This window comes from Heterocephalus glaber, unplaced genomic scaffold (genome assembly GCF_053883595.1).
Source record: "Heterocephalus glaber isolate CG9 unplaced genomic scaffold, H.glaber_assembly_v1.0 deba00001781, whole genome shotgun sequence".
NCBI classification, from domain to species: domain Eukaryota; kingdom Metazoa; phylum Chordata; class Mammalia; order Rodentia; family Bathyergidae; genus Heterocephalus; species Heterocephalus glaber.
The window spans coordinates 4,847,595-4,862,575 of record NW_028258467.1 but is presented as its reverse complement, the minus strand read 5'-3'; the positions used below and the strand labels follow the sequence as shown (position 1 = coordinate 4,862,575).

Here is a 14,981-nt window from a genome sequence, read left to right as displayed (position 1 = left end):
CCCGGGCCACACAACCACCCGCGCACCCTGCTCCGCCCGGCCGGCCCGCTCCGCCCGGCCCTCGGCGCCCGCCCCGGAGGCCCCGCTCGCCTCTCGGCTTGGCCTCCCGGAGCCCGGCGGCGGCGGCGGCGGCGGCCGGCGGCGGCGGCGGCGGCGGCGGCGGCACGGGGTGGGGGGGTCGCGGCGCGGCGGCGGCCCCGCTTGGCGCATTGTTTTTCCTTACGGCGGCCGCGAGCCGCGGGCATTCTGCGGAGCTCGGAGCCCCCCTGGTCTTCGGGCCGCGAGCGAATTCATTAAGTGGGGCGCGGGGGGGGGGCGGCGGCGGCGGCGCGGCACCATGTTCCCGGGCGCCGCCTGAGCCGCCGGGCCGGGCGCCGTCGCTGCCAGCCGGGCCCTGGGGGGCGGCCAGGCCGCTGGGGTGCCCCCGCCGCGGAGTGTCGCACTCGGGAGGCAGGCAGGGGATGAGGGGGCCGCGGCCGGCGGCGGCGGCGGCGGCCGCCGGGGGCGGGCAGTGAGCGCTGCGGGGCGCTGTTGCTGAGGCTGAGATTTGCCCGCCGCCTCCCCCACCCGGCCTGCGCCTCGTCTGGGCCCGCGCTCCTGCTCATCCTGCGCTCGCTCGTTTGCTCGCTCCTGCCGCTGGCCAGACCCCCGCCCGTGCCCGGGGCTATTTCCGCGAGCAGGTGAAGATGGCCGAGAACTTGCTGGACGGACCGCCCAACCCCAAACGAGCCAAACTCAGCTCGCCTGGCTTCTCGGCGAATGACAGCACAGGTGAGGCGGGGACCCGGCGCGCTGTCAGTGTTGGCGGCGGGGGGCGGGCGGGGGTCTCCGCGGCAGAGTTGCGCGAGGCTGCGATTGGGGTGCCCGGTCTTCTGCGCCTCTCCGGCGGGGACCGGCCCTGCTCGTGGTGAGCCTGGGCATTCCAAGGTGGGAAAGTGAAGTGGGGATGCAGCCGTTTTAGAGGATGACAGCGGAGGGGACCTTAGGGCTAAGCGGGAGAAATTGCGGTGGAGCTCGTAACTTCACAGCGCTGCAGCCGGAGGATACTCGGCAGCCACTGCCTTGTGAGTTGTGATTGGGAAGTTTCTTGGAATGTGTTCCTTGGAAAAACGCTTAGCAGTTATTTTGAAAACTTTTTGGGGGGGGGACCTAGTCATTCTTTTTCCAGAACTACGAACTTCGTTAGCAAGATGTCATCGAAGTTGCTGTGGTGTGTTTCATTAACATATGTAACTTTAAAAGAAAGTTAGATAGCAAATTTTTAAGTCCATGTGGGCTCCAGTCTCTGTGAGCTTATGTTGCTTGTACAAAAAAAAACTATGTTAAGGAATGTAGGGATTCCAGTTTTTCAAAAAAATTACCAGGATACTGACTAAATCCCCCCCCCCCCCATTAAAACGACTTCTCTGGAAACTTTTTTGATAATTCTATCGGATGTCCAAGAGTTTGCTGTTCATTCAGTAATTAGGTGTTCTTCAGAGCTGATTCACGATAACATTACCAACTAGTTGGATTTCCTCTTTTAAGTTCTCCTTTACAGTACAGCTTGTGTGCTGCCGCTGCTGAACATTGCCGTCTCAGCGCAGCTAGTGTTTCTCCAGTACAGTCTTTGTGGTGGTAGCATCTGAAAGTCAGTTTCTCATGAATGGGTCCAAATTGAATTACATTGCTGCCTTCAAATTTGTGCTAGACACAGTTGTTCAACTTGAAACTATTTCTGTGACTGACCACTAGTGTATTAAAAATCTATATCTACTGTCGAAACAGAATTTGAATTTTGTGGCTTCAGTTTGAGTACAATTCCTGGAATCCAGTTATGAAAAGCAGTTTGTAATATTAATGTAGAAATGAATTTTTAAAAAATTAGTGTTATGGATATTCTTGTATAGTTGAATTAAAATTTACTCAACGGTGGGAAGGAGTAAATGATTCTCATAGAAAAGTCGCCAGTAATGCTTTTTTTCTTAATTGATAAAAAGTTGAGTTTGACATTAATCTTAAAATCAACTTACTTGAGAAATGTAGAAACAATAGGTTAAATGTTCTGCAGAACAACTCGCCATTGCTCCATTAGTCTTGCCATGTTTGAGTGAAAAGGAAAGTCTAATTGTATGAAATGTACATAATGCCAGGCAAGTTCATCTTTGAAGCTTGTTGTACGAAATGGGTAAACGTGAATGGCTTTGCAGCTTTGCTGTTATTAAATGAAGTTATTGTAGATTTTGTCTTGAAAAGGGGACAACATAAGCTTGTATTACTGTATGTAAATGTCCAGCTGTTTCCAAGATGGAACCCATAGGGTGGCCTTTTTGGATAGTTTCTGTTACTGGATAGTCAGTTACTTAATTTGCTGCTAATCGCAACAGAGCTTATCAGAAAGGATTTAACCACTTTTCCTGTCTGCTTTCCAGTTTTGACTGTTGAAAGGCATTAAGGGCACTTTTACTCTTTGCATATGAAGAACAAAGAGTACCTGTTCTTTTATTTAAAAATCTAAAGAGTGGGGCCAGGGATTTAGCACAGTGGTTTCGCCACCTGCTGCGCAAGACAAGGACCCAAGTTCCATCCCCGGTACCTAAAAAAAAAAATAAATAAATCTAAAGAATAAAGTGAGGATCATGTTTGATTCCTTGGTTATGTGGAAACCACCATCACATTATCATGAAAGGGTGTACTGGTGTGGTCCACTGAGGAAGGGATCATTATGTAACACATTAAACAAGGGGAAACCTTGTCTGGAGTCTGGCCTAAGACCTCTGGTAACGAGATGGATAGAGATGTAAGTTAAGCAAATGACTAAAGTATTAAACACATTAAGAAGAGTAAAGGCATTTGGTTAGGTGGAACAGAGAGACCTAAGAATAACTTTCTTAAGTGACTCATTTTTTTTAGTGTTTCAGGCTTCCAGAGAAAATTGAACCAGGTGTGTGTCTCACATGATCAAATTTAAGGAAGGGGAGCTCTGTGCCTGGGAAGAGCTGAGGTGTTAAGAGAGGGGGGCTTGGTGTTCCTGAGAAACAGGAGCATCATGGACTACTGTGATGAGGACGCATCTGTGGGGACAGCCTGTGAAGCCACCAGTGACCCTTAGATGTGTGTATGGGAGTGGGAGTGGTAGTGGCCCCAGAAGAGAGTGCCCCTCATGTTGGGGTTAACAGCCATAGTGCTGCCTGCAGAGCGCTCCAGTAGGGCCAGGCAGCAGCTGAGTGATAAATACCATTGCCATTAGTGACAGACTGAAGACTGGGGGAGAATAGCAGAAAGAGGGAATACGCCTCAAAGAAGGATAGCAAAAGACTTGTCACCCCACTAAAAACACAGCAACTGTAGAGTGATGGAATTTGATCATATCAGATGTTGGAGTAGTTTTTGTTGTTTTGTATTGAAGTCATAAGTACTACTTTATCCCAAATGTAGTCTTTTCTTGTACCCTTTGTAAGTGGGAACTTTGTGTTACCAGTACAGTATATAGTTGGTAGTATGTTTTGGAATTATTATCATTTAATATGTCCAAGTTAAAAGCATACTACTGTCATCTGAACAGGAGGGATTCATGGTGGAACAATGTAGGAAAAATAAATATCCAGGCAAGTAGTACCCTTTTTTTGGTTAACTTTATTATGGCAAAATCTGTACCCGACAAATAGACTATTTCAAAGGATTCTAAATTTGCTTTCTGAGTTTTGAACCTAGGTAGGTTTCATCCTGTGCTGTATATAAGTGGCCTTAAGCAGATGGGATTACATTTTATATTATGAATGCCTTTAAAAAAAAGTTAACTCAGCCGGGGATTTAGCTCAGCGGTTTTCTCCGCCTGCTGTGCAAGCGCAAGGACCTGAGTTCAATGCCCAGTACCAAAAAAAAAAAAGTTAACTCAAGAGTCTTGCTATGTTGCCCAGGCTGGCTTTGGGCTCAAACAAGAATCCTGCCTCAGCCTCCCGAGTAGCTGGGACTATGTTGCACCCCAGTGCAATGAGTACCTGTATTTTATTTTATTTTATTTTATTTTATTTTATTTTATTTTATTTTATTTTATTTTATTTTTTGGTACTGGTGATCGAACTCAGGACCTTGCGCTTATGAGGCAGGCAGTGGAACCACTGAACTAAATCCCCAGCCCCACTAGTACCTTTAAATGCAATAGAATATGTTTAAAGAAAGCTTCTGAATATGATTACTAACAAATGTATCTTTGCTACCAAATAATCTGTGTTACATGTGCACAGTATTTTCTAGATCTGAGAGCTTTTCTCTTTATCATCTCGGTGTGATCATACCATACACAGGGTGGGAAGAGAAGACATTATTACTGCTGTTTTCTAGGTGAGAAACCTGACTTCAGAGAGAAATGATCTGCTCAAAGCAACAGAAGGGGTCAAAACCTGAACCAAACCTAGATGGTTAAAGAGTTCTGTATATTTATTTTGTAAGTCTGCATCAGTGAACATTGAATTTGTTTGAATCACAGGCCCAAGAGACTGGGATACTTGATAAGTTCAGAAGCATCACTTCAGCAAGTAACTTGAAGCCCTGTAGGGAAAGTTAGGGGGAAGCAGGATGTGTTCTTCCTAGTTTGAGGTGGGGCGGGACCCCTTTTTCCCTCTGCTACTGGTATTACCTGTCTAAATTGTATGGGCTCATGTTCCTGTTTACTGGACAAGGGATAATTGAGAAACTGTCAGATTATTGTCTTTTTCACTAATCTTTGCTAATTAGGAAGTAAAAGGTTTTTTGGGGGGCGGGGGGGGGGGAATTGAACTCTGGTCCTTAGCTTGCGAGGCAGGCGGTGGAACCACTGAGCTAAATCCCTGGCCCAAGGAAGTAAAAGGTTTTTATGATACTTTTAGAGCTAGGACTTTTCATGACTTTGCCTTGCTATCAGAGTGTGGACTTGGAATAATTGGAAAAGGGGAGAATGCAGCTCCACTGAGGCCTCTTTAGGAATGATGGTGGTATGAATCAATTCAAGGGTACCTTAAAGGTGGATCAAAAGATTAAGAATCACTCTTTGTTTAACATTTGGATTTGATTCTCAATTCTTTTTTTTGAGATAGGATTTCACTGTGTAGTTCAGATTGGCCTTGAACTCACTAAGTAGCCCCCTGCCTCAGCCTTGTGAGTGTTGGGATTACTGGCATGCACCACCACACCCACCTTTATTTTCAGTTATATTCAAGAATTCAGAATTGCTAGGTGTGGTGGTACATGCCTATAATCCCAGCACTCTTGAGGCTGAGCCAGGAGGATCACCTCTAGTTTGAGGCCAGCCTGGACTACATAGTGAGAGCTTGTCTCAAAAAAAAAAAAAAAAGTATGGCTTTGCCTGGGTGTTCCTTAAGTGCGGACTTTGTATGTTTACTTACTGTGCTTGAAAACAAGAGTTTTAAGTGGTTTGGTGGAAGTATGCCTTATGATGAAATGTATCTTATTGTGAATTTGTAAACATTAGCAAAGTTTGCCACTTAGTTCTTGGGATCACATTAGTAAGGACACTACCTCTTTATTTTAAACAGATGCTTGGAGTGTATTCCAAAAAATTAGAGGGCATTTTAAAAGGTGTTTCTCAAAAAAAAGCATTGTGGCTGGGCGTGGTGGTGCATGCCTGTAATCCCAACACTCTCAAGGCTGAGGCAGGAAGATCACCGAGAGTTCACGGCCAGCCTGGGCTACATTGTGAGTTCATGGCTAGCCTGAAATACAAAGGGAGACCCTGCCTCAAAAAAAAAGGCATTGTATTCAAATGAAATTGGTTCTGGCGAAGGGTTTTTAGTGCACATTTCTCAGAGCCTGTTTGCGCTGGTGATTCTTTTGAGTCCTGGAGAGAAGCTCTGGAGTTTGCAGCATTCCCAAACTTTGTCAGCACTAAAACTCTTTTGGTGTAATATGTAGATCAGCAAACTTTGACCAAAAAGGGCAGATAGTACATATTTTCAGCTTTGTGAGCCCCATGTGGTCTTGTTTTAACACTACACTGCCATTTTGTCAAGAAGGCAGCCACAGGTAATATATAAATAAATGGGCGTGACTACGACCACTAAACTTTTAGAAAAACTAGAATTCAGGGGATTTGGCCCAATGGGCGCAGCTTGATGACCCTGATGTGACAAGGCACTTATGCTCTGAGCACCCATTTGGGAGCAGCCCTGGCTGCTCCAGGTTGGGCACATCAGCAACAGCACAACTTTTTTGAGCTTCTACTGGGTGCTGGTCTGAACTTCGATAAGAGTTGGGGGTGGTGGTGGTGGTGAAAGATGAACACTTTGGAGCATAGTAGGAGCCTCTCTCTTATTTTTCTGTAAGTTTTATGTACTTTATTTAAATCAGGTAAGTTTAACAGAAACCCAGGTAACTTCATAAAGAGAGTTTTAAGTTCTTTTGCTGACTGTTTTGTTTTTTGCTGTCCCGGTGACCCCAGACAACATTCTTATTCTCACTCCTTTGTCACCTCCAGTCCTTATTGTCCCTTCTTCATGAAACTAGATAATGAGCAACTTTGTCAGAGTCCTTAGAGCTTTCTCATAGCTTCCTTCCTGTGCTGGGCATAGTGCCTAGCACAGTAGGCTCTAAGGAAATATTTGAGGCAGTGAGTGAAAGAATACGCAGTTTTTGTTCTTTAGAGTTCTCATAGTTTTCTCCTTAGACTTTTAGGCTAGTGCCATCACTCTTTGGGTCTGTCCTTTGTTGCCTTAATCCTGAGTTCTGTACCTGGTGCTCTTACTGAGTGGCCAGCGTGGCTGGCCTAGGAGTGCTTGGGCTGGATCATGTTTGGCTCTCTGAGCCTGTTTCCTTACCTGAAAATGGAGACAGTAAAGATTCCTGTATCAAAGGGCATCTGCTGCCTTGCAAGCGCAAGGTCCTCAGTTTGATCCCCAGTACCAAAAACAAACAAACAAATGCCCTCTGAGGGTAGACTGAGGTGCTGTCTGGAAAGTGCATGGTTGGAAGCAAATGGCTAGTGATGGAGAGAGCAGGCATGGTAGTTACCAGGGAAAGTGGGTGTGCCCTATCCTTGTAGGACTTTTTGGGAGTGCTAGTCTGATTGAACTGTTTGTTGATGGTTCTGGAAATGACAGTAGCCATGTGTGTGTGTTCATTTGAGACCTGTGTATAGACTTAGCTGTTTTTGTATAGCCCCTCACCAAAAACATTGCCAAGAATTTTGTAGTAAATACTATTGATCTTGCCTCCATTTTCAGTTGTATTTTTAAAAATAGGAATACAATTGCCATGCAGTTTTAAAATAACAAAAATGTAAGTTGTGTCATGTATTGTGAAAATTCTTGATAATTTTGAAGCATATTTTATATGGACTAAGCAGCAAACAGGTACGTGCTCCTGTTCCTTACAGTATATACTGTAAATCAATTTAAGATGTCCTTTAGGCATTAGCGGTGTACAGAGGATTCTGGTGGGTGCCTTTCAGTAGCTTAGAACTGTGTTAACAAGACTTAGAGAGTAAACTTGAGAAAGAATACAAAAATGCAATCAAGTGGGAAAATGCCCACGTCAAAAAGGGCATTTAGAAGAGGGCTGCATTAATTCCTTGCTATTTCCTGAATGTCTGTGAGTATAGAAGCCCAAGACTAGATGCACAGGTTGGGGCTGCATCTGAGATAGACTGTGACTGGTAGGGGTTGAGGGGTCTTGGGCTGAGTAGTTTGGTGGCTCTCCCTGCTCTGCCACCTCCCTCGTTAAAAAACTGTGGCTGAGTTCAGCCAGGCAGCTGGGGAAGCCTGCTTGTTTTCATGGCCTTCTGTGTTGGGAACAGCATCTTGGCTGTGACAACTTCACTTCTTTGGATGTCACTGCAGGCCATGGCTCTTATCTAAGTTCTCTTCTGTCTGTCCCAGGTGGTCTCTCGGAAGCCCTTACACTCCTGGGTAAGCCTCTGGTTTCAGCACATGTGCCCTGAGCTCTGTTCAGCTCACTCTGAGGCCTTTCTGGTGTAGCCTGTCCACAGATCCTACTTTAACTGGAGAGCTGATCTGTGTTCAGCCTTAAGCTCAATTTTCAGGAAAATTCTCACCTTGATTGAGAAACATGAGCCCTTGCTCCAGTACCCAATAGGTACTAAGCTCTTACTTTACATATTCTGCTTTGCCTAGGGAGTGCTATTAGAAGGCCACAGGAGAGAGGTCAGCCTGGCCATTGAGCTTAGACCTTCTTGAAGGGTTCTGAGTGAGGGCTCTTATAGATAGAAGAGGTAGTAGATGACATGGAAAAAGCAAAGTACTGCCTCCCTTTTAGTATACGTGCTGCTGAAGCGAGCACAGTACTGCCATCCTTTTAAAATTTGTTAGGTAATATAGAGAATTAACTTGCTGAAAAACGGACACTGGTGTTTTTTGTTCTAAATTTAGGAAGCAAGGCTATTTTTGAGCTCTGTGTCTAAAAATTGAATTCATTTTTATTTTATTTATTTATTTATTTATTTATTTTTGGTACCGGAGTTCGAACTCGGGTCCTTGCGCTTGTGCAGCAGGCGCCGAAACTGAATTCATTTTTAAACTTACCCTTAAGAATAACTTGGATATCATCCCATGTGACATTTCCCCTGTGTTTTGTTTCCATTTATCAAAAGAACATTTAGTTGAAACATCCCTAAGAACTATAAAACCTAATGGTGAATACTCTTGTCTTGAGTAGATTTGATTTGCCTCTCCCAGCTGTAGGTGTCCATCTGCTACTCTTTGAAAATCTCTTAATGTACCATTCTTTCTAATATACCTGTACCTTAGTGTATGCAATAGATTTTCTTTTTTTTTTTTTTTTTGGTATTGGGGATCAAACTCAGGTCCTTGTGCTTGCATAGCAAGCAGCAAAACCACTAAGCTAAATCCCCGGCCGCAATAGATATTTCTTAAAGCTGCACCTAAATCAACCATTTGAACCTAAATCTATAATAAGCACAGAAAATGAGCAGTTTAATGGAGTTGTACAATTCTGTTGCAGTGAAAATTCTATAATGCAAAAACTTCTCCATCTTGTTTGCAGTTTTCTTATCAAAACTGCAACACTTACACATGTTTTAACTTACAGTTAAGAGTTTCCAGTGAAATAGCAGGAAAAACAAGCTGCTCTTTATAATAGCCTGTGGAACTATTGGTCTTTGATTACAAACGGAAGGATAACACGAGTTACGGAAATCTGTCAAATAATTAGGGTTTGCTTTGACAGTTGTGGACTATAAGAGCTTGACCCAATTCTGTTGGATTAAAATATTTTGAGTATTTGTCACCTGATTAAAAGTAGAACCATCTAAGCGTGACTCAGACTTGAAGGAAATGTCAGAGCTTTTTATACTGGAAGCAGGCAGTGTGGTACTCAGAAGAGAGCCCTGGCTTTAGCTCAGAGTTGACTCAGAAGCACAGCTCCCATCTCTGTCCCTCTGACTGGGACCAGGGGTTTCACATTGGAGCTTTGGCAGGCAGAGGGGTACCTGTATACATGTGTGGATGGGGGGGAGGGAGGAGAGAAGGGGGAAGATATCTTTAAAAGGGACTTTCCCCCTACTGTTCTCTACTGTCCACTTTGATAAGCTTTGTGTGCATTGGGTATTTTGGTGCCTGGTATATAGCTCGTTGAGGTAGCCATTATTATTAATTATGTGGGGAAAATATACAGGCTTCACCTACCTCTCAGCCAGTGAGGATTAGGATGATGTAGGTAAGGGCTTGACTCAGAATTGGACTCATGGAAGCTTTTCTGTGGCAGTAAAGGAGAAGCTGCTGCTCCAACCTGTTTTGCTTCCAGTTCCATGTCTGGTGCAGTTTTGGTTTCGTTTGTAAAAAAAATGAATTAAGACCTAAGATTTGGGAATTGTACAAAATGAGTAATAGTTTGACTCCCTTAACTCTGTCTGTGTTTGCATTTTACCTGTTCTTTATTGGGAAATTGAATTCTGAATTAAATGGAACTGTTTTTCTGGTTATTGTTTCAGAACAAGGATTGGTTTGGTTAGGACTTAGAGTAAAAGGAAAGACGAGCACAGAGAAATTGTAAAAATGTCTGTCTCCTTTTTTAGAAAGCAGAATTAGGGGAAGGATAGCCTTGAGATCACTGTCCAGTTTGGTCAGGTTTATTGGTTGAAAGAAGTACAGGGAGACTTAATATCCTCTTAGTGTAGATTCTACAGTGGGAAATTCAATGAAAATTACAGTTTTTCTACTCTCCCTGATATTTTAGGTATGGTGATTTGTATTTTCCAGATTGTTCAGTCTGGAGATTGAACCCAGAGCCTTGACATTGAACTACATCCTCAGCTGTTGTTTATTTTTTTATTTTGAGCCAGGGTCTCAGTAAGTTGCCCCAGCTGGGTTCCAACTTGTGATCCTCCTGCCTCAGCCTCCCAAGTTCTGGAATTATACACATGTGCCACCATGCCCAGCTTGATTTTTGTTTTTTTACTGATAAAAATTGTCCCATGGTGGACAACAAAATTTCCCCCTTATTTGTGGGTATCTTTATATTAGATCTTACATCTTAAATAACCCTGATTGAGAATAAACCAAAGGTATATAATATTGATAGGTTTTCTGTGTCACTTTGGTAGTTCCTCTGTTACTATGGGAATCAGGTTTTATTTGAAGAGCAGGAGCTTCCCACAATTGAAGTTACCTTGAAAAATCTTCGGAAGCATTTTCCCTCCTTGAGACAGGGTCATGCTCAGTTGCCCCAGCTGGCCTTGAACTTTCAGTCTTCCTGCCTCAGTCATCAGGTAAGTAGCAGGATTATAGCTGAGTTTCATTGAACCCAGCTTTGGGATCCATTCAAATGACTGAAAAAGAAGTGTTTCAGCTCTTACTGATGACTTTATCAGTCTGTGATGTGTGAAGAAAAAGGAGTCTTTCTCAAAAGCTGGAGAAAGGCTTTGGACATTTCCCTTATTTGAGAGATGATATTGCTAATGATCTCTAGGTCATTGTTGTTTAGAAGTATTTCTGTAATGGTGGACATGTTCTGCTTCTCCACTGGAGACATCTGTGAAGTGAGTATACATAACTAAATTTTAAATTTTAAGAATTGTAATAAATAAGTGGACTGGTTTGACTAGTGGCCACTGTATTGAACAGAACAGCCCTAAGTACATTTTTTTCTCTCATTTATCTAGAATCTTCTTGAAGATATTTATACTTAAAGGACAAAGTTTCTTGAAAAGGACCATCTTTTTAAAGATGGAAAACATTTCAGAAATGTTCATAATGTAGGTCACTCTGTTCAGGATTCTTCACTCAGAAAGTATTTGTTCCAATGTGGTATGGACCTGGGGATCTAGATAGGCGCAGACTCTACCTTCATGGGTGGTGTTACGAAGAGATTCTGGACAGATAGCTGCAGTCAGGTGTGACCTCGGAAGGTACCGAGCATGGTGGGGTACTGGATTAAGGGCTGAGCTTGCTTGGAAGGGTTTTTTAGAAGCCTCCTGGGAACTGTGGCATAGGCCTGAAATCTGAGGATGAAGAGGAGATATTAGAAGGCATTTTTGTATAAACTCAGAATTATCTTAACAGTTTTTACAAAATCAGTTTTGTTTTTGGTTTGTGTTCACTGAGTCACCAAAATTTAGGCAGCCTCCTCTTGATTCTGAGAGAGTGAATACTGATGCTGTGGTCCTGTGGGGGGAGCTGGATTCCATTCTCAACTCTTCCACTTCATTCTTTTATTCAACAAATAGTTCAGTGCTTGTGTGTGGAACATTCTGCTGGGCCAGGGTGATAACAGTTGTGGCAGAAGCTGCTCCTGCCTTATGGAACCAGAGTTGAGTGGTGTGGCCAGGTAATCCGCCAATCCTCGCCAATGCCAGTATGATTCAAACTCATCATCTGACCAAAAAGAGCTGGATGGTACAGGCTAGGTAGACAGGGAGACTTGTCAGACACAGGAGCTCATTGCAAGGTGAGAGGGGGAAATAGGTTGGGCGTCTGGAAGTGAGGTAAGGCCACCAAAGTCTTGAATGTTAGACCAGGCTGCCCCAAGTCTTCCTTTTAGGGCAGAGAACAATATAAAATTTTTTAAAAACTGACTGTGTTCAGAGTATTTGGAGGAAGCTATTGTGATTTGTTTTCCAGAGATCTAGATCAGCTTTTTCCAAAGTGTATTTTTCCATCCAAGCTCAGATCTGCAGAGTTGACAACTGCCTTTACTTCCCATAACCCCACTTTAGGGAAGAGGAGGGTCCTGTGAAAGCAGTTTAAGAATTGGAACTAGTGGTATTATTTAAAATGTTAGGAGGGCCAGGGATTTAGCTCAGTGGTTTCGCCGCCTGCTGCGCAAGTGCGAGGACCTGAGTTCGATCCCTGGTACCAATAAAAAATTTAAAAAATTAAAAAATAAAAAAAAATAAAATGTTAGGAATATCTTGTTCAAAAGGGGAGAATTTTTTTATATATAAAAAAATCACTGGGCATAATAGGTATGCCTGTGATCCTTGCCACCACTCAGAAGGCTGAGGCAGGAGGATTGTAAATTTGAGGTCAACCTGGGCTACATAGTGAGTTCAAGGCTGGCCTGAACTACATAGTAGATCCTATCTCAAAAAAAATTTTTTTAAATAATTTTTGAACAGATAATGTTAAAAATCCCCAAAAGGGAAAAGAACCCTTTTTTTTTTTTTTTTTGGTACCGGAGATCGAACTCAGGACCTTGCACTTGCGAGGCAGGCAGCAGAACCACTGAGCTAAATCCCCGGCCCAAAGAACACTTAATGAAAAGCTTTCCTCCTATCAGTTTAAGGAGTCACCTGTTTCCCTCCACACAGGTAGCCAGCCTCAGCTGTTTCTTAGGTGTACTGTGTGCATTGATAATCAAATGCAGCTTCTGTGTACTAAGCTCTTTATCCCAAAGTAGCTCATGGTGTGTTTCACTATGAGTGCATTTTGGACTGATAAGTGTATCAGAGATATTGGAAATATTAATTTTTAAAAACAGGCTTTATTCTGAGTGTTATTTTAATGTTAAAGTGTTTTGGTGCTGTACTTAACACAAGGTGCTTTAGTTTTCACTATACTATATAAATAGGAAGTTAAAGTTTTAAAAAATTAATTGTTACTGTTAACAAGATGTATTTGTGCAGCCTGTTCACAGCAACATTTTGTTTATGATTTCTCAATTCCTGAGAAAGATTCTTAAAACTACAAGCCCTTATTATACCAACCTTATTAGTTGGCACAGAAGTTATCTGTAGCTTAACAACCTGTATAAGCAGATAGAATAAAAATCAGTTAGTTTCTTCCTTTGTAGGCCTTTTAAGAACATTTGCATTAACCCCAGACATTTTCATTAATTTAATTTTGAGGGTTGTTTTTATTTTGTTGGTTTCTTGAAACAGAATCTTGTTACGCAGTCCAGGCTGTAGCCCAGGGTGACCTCAAACTCTCAGTGATCCTCCAGCCTTAGCCTCCTGAGTGCTGGGATTACAGGCATGCACTACTGCACCCAGCCACTAATTTTGAGATTATTGAACACTCAGATGACCCAAAAGTCTCGTAGAAAAGTTTTAATTACTGAGGCTCCATCTGAAGAGTAGTTGAGGCCTCTGACTACAGATAGTGGGGCAGGAGAGAGATTGGTACTGCAGAGGGCAGGAACCTTTTGAGAATCATTAAATAGAAAGTCAAATTGGAGAAAAAGATGATAATTAGACCTTTCTAAAGGGTAAAAGATGTATGCTAATATGTGTACAGTTTAAGATATTTCTAGAAGGAAATCTCTAGAAATTGTTTTCAGTGAATTAAGGCACTAAGGATTTTGAGAATCTACCTTTCATTTTATATTTTCTTATGTGATTTTTTTAAAAACCTGAATTCAGGGCTGGGGATGTAGTTCAGTGGTGGAGTACTTTGCCTAGCTTGCACAAGATCCTGCGTTCGATCTCCAGCACTAAAGAAAGAAAACTTTTCTAATGAAAAATAGTTAAAAACAAATCCAAATCCAAACATCCATTTTTAATGTATATGTTCATGTTTTAGAACATACTTTTTTGTATTTGTGGTTAGGAGAATCTGTTAAATTGTGACAAGCAGAGTTTTGGGTAATTTCTGTCATAAAACCTTTTTCTTTTTTTTTTGGTACTGGAGATTGAACTTGGGTCCTTGCGCTTGTGAGGCAGGCATTGGAACCACTGAGCTAAATCCCTGGCCCTAGACTTCTAATAAGAATTATTTGAACAATGTGCAAATTACCTGATTTGCCATCCAGAAATGAGAAAATGTGATTATGATTTACTGTGCTGTCCAGTTGGCACTTCCTTTTTCACAGCTCCTTTTCATATGTGTGGTACTGGGGATTGAATCCAGGGGTGCTCTTTCACTGAACTGTTTGCCCAGCCCTCTATACGTTTTTTTTGTTTTTAATTTAGAGACAGAGTATTACTAAATTGCCCAGCCTAGCCTTGAACTTGTGTTGTGATCCTCTTGCCTCAGTTTCCTGAGTAGCTGGGATTTTAGGCATGTGCCATTGCACCCAGCTATAAGTTCCATTTTTTTTTTTCTTTTTTTGGTACTGGGGATAGAGCTCAGGACCTTGGGTTTGTGAGGCAGGCAGCAGAACCACCGAGTTAAATACCCAGCCCCTATAAATTCCATTTTTAACAGTCTTGTTTAATTAGAGGTTTTTCATTGATGTCCTGGAAGCTACAAGACCCGAGAGCCATCCAGTGTTTCTTTGAGTATTTTGAGATGATGTCAGATTTCTCTGGACCTGAGCAGCATTTATCATACTGTTATTTTAAATACGTGTAAATTGTCACATTCCTTTAGAAGATAAAAGTCTATCTTTAAAGTTTTTTTTCTTTTCCAGCCTTTTAAACTGTATGTAAACACAAAAAATATTTTAAGCTAATATTGAACCCATTTCAGATTTTATCCTCAAACTACAAACACTCTGGCTGGAAACTGGAGCACCTGGAGCCATTCCAGATGTTATGACTGGGTGCTGAAGCTAATCATCTGGTCCTGTTCACCCCAGAGGAGGAGTTTGTCTTT

At 42.6% G+C, this 14,981-nt stretch overlaps 1 protein-coding gene across 3 annotated transcripts in view; it reads left to right on the top strand.

Annotated features, from left to right (window-relative positions):
• The first annotated feature begins 450 nt into the window (after positions 1 to 450).
• Positions 451 to 14,981, top strand: part of Crebbp (CREB binding lysine acetyltransferase) — a 138,517-nt gene continuing 123,986 nt past the window's right edge. Inside the window, exon 1 of one of the 3 annotated variants that reach the window (XM_004864767.4) lies at positions 451 to 771. In XM_004864767.4, coding sequence (XP_004864824.2) covers positions 687 to 771 — 85 coding nt within the window. In that variant the 5' untranslated portion in view covers positions 451 to 686. The remainder of the gene's footprint in view (positions 772 to 14,981) is intronic. The other 2 variants (XM_004864766.4, XM_087202974.1) reach the window with 2 other exon arrangements.